The sequence below is a fragment of the Salpingoeca rosetta genome (genome assembly GCF_000188695.1).
Source record: "Salpingoeca rosetta unplaced genomic scaffold supercont1.10, whole genome shotgun sequence".
Taxonomy (NCBI): Eukaryota; class Choanoflagellata; order Craspedida; family Salpingoecidae; genus Salpingoeca; species Salpingoeca rosetta.
The window spans coordinates 609,111-615,497 of NW_004754924.1; the positions used below are offsets into that span (position 1 = coordinate 609,111).

The 6,387-nt window shown below is 53.1% G+C and overlaps 2 protein-coding genes across 3 annotated transcripts in view; one reads left to right on the top strand and one right to left on the bottom strand.

The window, feature by feature from the left end:
* Positions 1–57: 57 nt before the first annotated feature.
* On the top strand, positions 58–6,126 carry PTSG_04430 (the record flags this gene model as incomplete). 2 transcript variants are annotated; one of them, XM_004994468.1, is made up of 14 exons in its annotated part: positions 58–235; positions 418–501; positions 726–809; positions 1,147–1,230; positions 1,369–1,461; positions 1,601–1,716; positions 2,017–2,169; positions 2,354–2,437; positions 2,573–2,635; positions 2,817–2,858; positions 3,035–3,121; positions 3,274–3,339; positions 3,516–4,636; positions 4,954–6,126. In XM_004994468.1, exons 1-14 carry the CDS (start codon positions 135–137, stop codon positions 5,926–5,928), a joined length of 3,153 nt encoding a protein of 1,050 aa, XP_004994525.1. In that variant the 5' UTR covers positions 58–134. The 2 variants fall into 2 exon arrangements, with proteins under 2 accessions (XP_004994525.1, XP_004994524.1); XM_004994467.1 differs by having other exon boundaries at positions 58–501; positions 4,954–5,928.
* Positions 6,127–6,303: 177 nt separating this feature from the next.
* The window catches only part of PTSG_04431 (ATP-binding cassette transporter subfamily B member 1), a gene marked incomplete at both ends in the record, with an annotated part of 7,852 nt that continues 7,768 nt past the window's right edge, over positions 6,304–6,387 (bottom strand). Inside the window, one exon of the mRNA XM_004994469.1 lies at positions 6,304–6,315. Within this exon, the coding sequence (XP_004994526.1) occupies positions 6,304–6,315 (12 nt within the window). The remainder of the gene's footprint in view (positions 6,316–6,387) is intronic.

Below are 6,387 nucleotides of genomic sequence, written 5' to 3' on the forward strand. Positions count from 1 at the left end.
AGCAAGCAAGCACGACAGACAGTGACACAACAAAACCAAGACACACACACACACACACACACACACACACACACACACACACAACACACACACACACATCCACACATAGACACACACACACACACACTGGAGCCATGGACAACCTTGGAGTGCTGCTGGCCAACGCTGGCTTGGATGAAGAGACAAGACACGCCATCATGGCCATCGCAACCAACCAATGCAACAGTCTCGTCATGTTCGTGTGTCTTGTTGTCGCTTGGTGTTGAGAGCTTGATGTAGTCACTGGTTCGCCTGCGGTGAGCGTTGATTCCTTGTCCTTGTTTTGCTTTTGTGTTCTGGTCCATGTCTTCACTTCGGGTTGTATGCAGGAATGCCACCGCCTCACAATGCAAGTTGCCTTCCAATTTGTGTGCATAGGTTAACTGGGAGAAGTCTCGGGGACACTGCAGTGAAAGCAGTCGCCGAGGCTTTGAGACGAGGCCGCACCGTGCAATGGCTGGAGTGCGTTGTTGTGTCATTATGGCCTTGTTGCGTGGTCTCGTGTTCTTGTATTGCTCTCAGTGGCGCGTGTTTGTTTGTCGTGCCCGAGATCCGTCGCTCGTGTGCCATTGCTGTGCTGTTGTACCCATGGCTGCAGGGTTGCGCGCTCGTGAGCTCATGCTGCTCACCGCACCCAAAACGTCAACACACATGCGCGCGCACACATTGCCTGGCTTGTTTCAAAGCTTAACCAACAATTGCATTACTACCCACGGCGTCCAAGAACTCGCAGAGGTCATGCTCAACCACCCGTCGCTCACCACCGTCTCGTACGTGTTTTAATTGAGGGGGGGCATGGCATCTATCTGGTTTGCGTGAGTAGCTGCTTGTGCTTGTGGGCCTACTGTGCATTTATTGCCAATTGTACGTTGTGAGCGAAGTCCAGCATTTACACAAACAAACAAACAAACAAACAAACAAACAAACAAACATACATACATACATACATACATACATACATACATACATACATACATACATACATACATACATACATACATACATACATACATACATACATACATACATACATACATACATACATACATACATACATACATACATACATACATACATACATACATACATACATACACAAACACACAGACTCGCTGGGAATGACCTCGACGATCAAGCCATGTTCTTCCTCGAAGAAGTGCTGCTGCACAACCCCAAGATGAAAACAATCTCGTGTGTACTCGCGTGTACTGCGACATGTCACATACTGTGAGGTGCCCCAAGGCAGTCATAGATTTATTTGCTTGTTCACTCACAACCATTTCCACTTGCTTGCGCGTGCGCTATGGCTAAATTGCCTTGACCACTCAGGGTGCATGACAACTCCATGGTCACGGCTCGCGGATACCAGACCATCCACAATGCCGAGAAAGCCAAGAAACAACGGGCATCATCGACTCCTGCGTAAGGTTGACGCCTTGCGCCCTCGTGTTGCGGCACACTGGCTGGTGTAGCCAATAGCGTCAGCACGCGTTGCTTTTCGTGCGACCGCACTCATTTTACTATGCCCGTTCCCTTGGCACCTGCACATGTTTCCTTACAGTTTCGCTCACGTTGTTGAGGATGGCGATGCTGACGAAGGCCAGGACTTTGAAGTGGAGCAGCAGCAAGGGAGGGAGAATCCAGGCCGCCTGCTGACGTGGGACTTAGCTGGCCCAGGTGGGTCTCCTCGTTTGTGCCCCACGCATGGAAGTAAAGGCATGTGCTCACTTTCGCGATCGTGCATGTGTCACTCCTCTTTGCATGTGCACACATACACGTACACACACACACACACATGTACACACGACATGACACATACACACGCGCTCGCTCGCTCGCATGCATGTACACTTTCCTACTTCAAGTCCTTCACAATAACAACAACAACAACAACAACAACAACAACAACAACAACAACAACAACAACAACAACAACAACAACAACAACATGCCCGAATGGCGAATGTCCATGTGCAGCCATACCGAACGAGGGTGCTTCGTCGTCCACGGGCTCCCCTGTAAACACATCAACCGACGCCGAATCGCATCGAGCCTCTATGCACGACGACGCGTTTGGTCAACACGACAGCATGCAAGTGGCAGAGCAAGACGCCCTGATTGAACAGCTCCGTGAGTGCGTGCCTGCATGCAAGTTGCATGCGCCCGCGTGCCGGCCTTGTTCGTGCGTTACTGTCTTTATGTCTCAGAAGTGTTGTGGTGTCTTCGTGCACCAAACACTTGCACTGCATGCCACGCACGCTCGATTGAAGAACTTACCGTTTTTCCTTGGGGTATCTCGTGCAACTGCCGCCAGTGGATGAACAAGCCGAGTCTCGCCGTCTGATCGAAAGCCACAGAACCCAGATCGAAAGCCAGAGAACGCAGATTGAGAGCCAACGTGAGTTGTATAATGTGCGCTGTGTCCTGTGCGCTTCGTTGTGCCTAGGATGCTGTCTCTGGCGGATGTGTCTGCTCACGTGTGTGTCCGTGGCAGGCTTGCGCTCACATGATTTTGGTTTTGTCTCGTTGGCAGAGATTGAGATGGAGGAAATGGCAAGGTTGAAGGAGTACGTCGTGGAGCTGCAGCAGAACGCCAGTGAGAGTTTTACGGGGGCCACAGTACAACACAGAAGCGTGTGGTGTTTTCGAGTGACATGATGGCGAGCGCTGTTACAGCTCGCCCGAAGATGGTGCAGATGAGCAACAACATTGCTAATATCGATTGAGGAAGAGTGTTTCTGATATGCCCTGTCCTGTAACCCCCGTCTTGTTTACAGGTGATGAGCGAGCCCGCCTCTTGGCCCAGCTCAAACGCCTAGGTATGGTCGTTTCGAGTCGGGGATGCTAGGCGTCGCTGAAGGAAGAGCAGTGTGTTGTTTGCCTTTGTACGATCGATGCGTGAAGACGTGAGGTCCCCCTCGCTCACTCAGAAGCTCCACTTTTGACACCCAAGATGTGCGCTCAACATCATGTACTGTATTGATTTGGTCAACAGAGAGCGAGCTTTCGTGGCACAAGGAGTGCATCACACGCCTCTACCGTACGAGGCAACCGGACAACGCAACATTCGGGCGAGATAACGGTACATGTTGAACACACTTGCAGCAAGTTGACACGTATCATGGATTATTGTGTCGTGTCGTTGTGCAACAAGCCTGCAATGTCACTACACATGCCACACGTCAAGTATCAATCTCTCTAATTCTAATTCCAATCATGCATGTGAACCATCAGGGTTTGAAGCCGAAGCCGAAGTCTCAGGCGCACAATCGTTGGAGGCCCAGCTCACGCGACAAGCAGGTGAGATGGTGCCAATGCCCCTGGCTCTCCGTGGCTCTGTGCTGTGTGTGAACTTTGTGATCGCAAACGTGGCATTCGCATACCCTACAGCAGAGCAATGCTCTTGTCTCGTGCCACCTGATATCAAGCACTCATCCCGCGTTTTCACACTCAAAAACTCTTGCTCTGCGTGACAGAGCTCGCTGAGAGCATGCTGAGGTTGAATCTGCGGCCCACCTTGTTTGCCGAGAAGGTTTGCGCTACAGACTCAAACGGCAACCCCACCCAAGGCAGATTTGGCCGCCTATTTCGAAGCACATTCTCCGGGCACATGGTTGCCCTCAAGGAAGTGGGGGATGTCCGGCAGCGGCCCGGGCTGCGAGAGCTGGTGCACGGACTGAAAGCGCCACTGTCGCGTCATCACGGCGACAAGCGAGTCCTGCGAGAGGTGGCCATCCTCGCCTCCATCCGCCACCCAAACGTCGTGCAATTCCTGGGCGTGTGCTATGACGAGGCAGAGAAAACACTCTTCTTTGTGCTGAGCTGGGCAGACAACGGTTCCCTGTTCGACTTCATGTACGTGAAGAGGCGCAAGCTCAGCCACATTGACAGGCTGCGCATCTTGAGCGAGGTTGCCGGCGCCATGGAGTTCCTGCATGCCCACGACGTGGTGCACCGCGACCTCAAGTCTCCCAACGTGCTGCTGGATGCTGTGCTCTCCGCCAAGGTGGCGGATTTTGGGCTGAGCACGTTCAAGAACACGGAGACCTCTTCGCTGTCCCGAGTGACCGGAACCCCACTTTGGGCGTCGCCCGAGCAGCTGTTGAGCAAGAAGTTGCGCTCGGACACGGACGTATTTTCCTTTGGCTGCCTGGCGTGGGAGGTGTGGTTTGCTGTCAAGCCATGGCACCATGGCGAATATGAAAGGGACGGTGTATCGCTGGTGCAACTTGCCCTCAAGTACGACAAGCACGAGTACCTGCCGCTCGAGGAAGAAATCAACGGACAGGAAATGCCGGTTCACCTGCGAGCGCTCCTTCGTGGCTGCTTCACCACGAGTGGTAGCCGCCTCAGCTTTGCTCAGCTTCACGCAGCACTCAGGGCACAATATTGCGCCAACAAGGAGCACGAACCGGAACCGCTTGATTTTGAGCAGCAAACCAGGCTGTTGTATGGCAGGCCGGATGCTGTGTGGAAGTTCGACCCTGACATCCTTGCAACACTGGGGAAGAAGAAGCACGCATTGTCAACCCGCGACACAGTGTACGTCGTGCCACTTGATCTGGAGAACCAGGATGAGGCCAGCATCGTCAAGACGGTGCGTGTGTATGTGTGCGTGTGGGTGGGGGGGGGGCGGGGTGATGTGTGGCGTGTGTGTGTGTGTGTGTGTGTGTGTGTGTGTGTGTGTGTGTGTGTGTGTGTGTGTGTGTGTGTGTGTGTGTGTGTGTGTGTGGTTGTGTGGTTGTGTGGTTGTGTGGTTGTGTGGTTGTGGATGTGTGCGAAATGTAGTATGCGTTTTCTGTCTTTGGTGCTCGCTGCTCGCCCCCCCCCGTCCTAATGTCGTCACAACTCACACCCCCTGCCCTTCTCTCTGCTTTGTATTCTGCTCTGATCTTCATCCACTGCACACCACAGCTCCTTCGTCAGGCTGGTGGTCGCACCGCTCGGCAGCCAGACCTTCTTGGGCCATTTGGTCGCAAGGTCGCGGCTGCTGGTATTACATGGTGTGATCAGAAACTCGCAGCGTTCAATGGCGCCGTGCATCGCAACAAGACGCGCTTCCGCGGCCACCTCAGAAACACAAGCCACCCATTTGCACCCAAATATCGGCACGACACAAGCACTGGGTTTGCCACTCTCGAGGAGGAGCGCTATGTGCTGGAGCAAGTGACAATGGCGCGGCATTACAAGATGCTCGACCTACAGCAATTGTTTGCCAACCCGCAGCTACGCATCCAGCGCGTGTTTCATGGCGTGAAATCCTTCGATGCAGCTGTGGGCATCCTGGGGAGTGACTTTGCGCGCCTGCGCATGACAGACGATGGCTGGTTTGGCGCTGGCCTCTACTTCACACCAGACCTTGATTATGCGCTTGCATTTACTCAAGAGTGCGACGGAGCCGACGTGCCAGCCGATCTTCAGCTTCCTCATCTGAAGTCGGGCAAATCTTATCGCATCGTGCTGGCTTGCGATGTGCAGTACGGCAATCCCTATCCTGTCACGAAGCACAGCGTGCACCCGCAGGCGACGTCCCACGAGAGGATGCAGGCCAGCAACAGCTTCTACACCTTCCGCAACAAACCTCTTGTTGCTGGTCACGATGCACATGTTGCTGTGGTTGATTTCCAGAGGGTTTCTGGTGACAACGATGACAATGTCGACAACGTACGCCCCTTTGACTCGTACAAGGATTGGGAGCACCCTGACGCCAACCCCGTGGCGGAAATCCTCCTCAGTGACCCGTCCTGTGTACTGGTTCGTGCCGTGTTGGTGTTTGATGCGGAGCACGTCTCATCATCAGAGGCCACAACCACGCAAGCTGAGGCGCAATACACTGGTCCTTCAACAGCGTCAGCACCTCACACTCATCAAGCAGGCATCAAGCGTTGATGATAGAATTCGAATCCTTTTGTTATGGGCCAGCATTACAGACACTACAGAGCTTTGCTTGCAGGCAACGCGACCATTTGCACCACTCCCCCTTTCCGCCCTCGTTCACACTGTGCACACGAATTCCATTGCCAGTTGTCTGTGGTTTGTTTGCATTTATCGTTCCTTACAAGTACAAACACACCACCAAGTACACGTACACGTACACAACACAACAGAAGCAACCAAGCCTTTCACATTCTGCCTGCTCATATCACAATCGTCCTGCACATGTGTGTGTGTATATGTGTATGTGTGTGTGTGTGTGTGTGTGTGTGTGTGTGTGTGGTGGCGGGCGGGGGGAGATTCAAGCATCATCACATTATGAGCCACATATCAATGGGGTCCCTTCATGCACGCAACACAACACGACAAACACTGCAACCCATGCAAATACCACACACACACACACACACACAC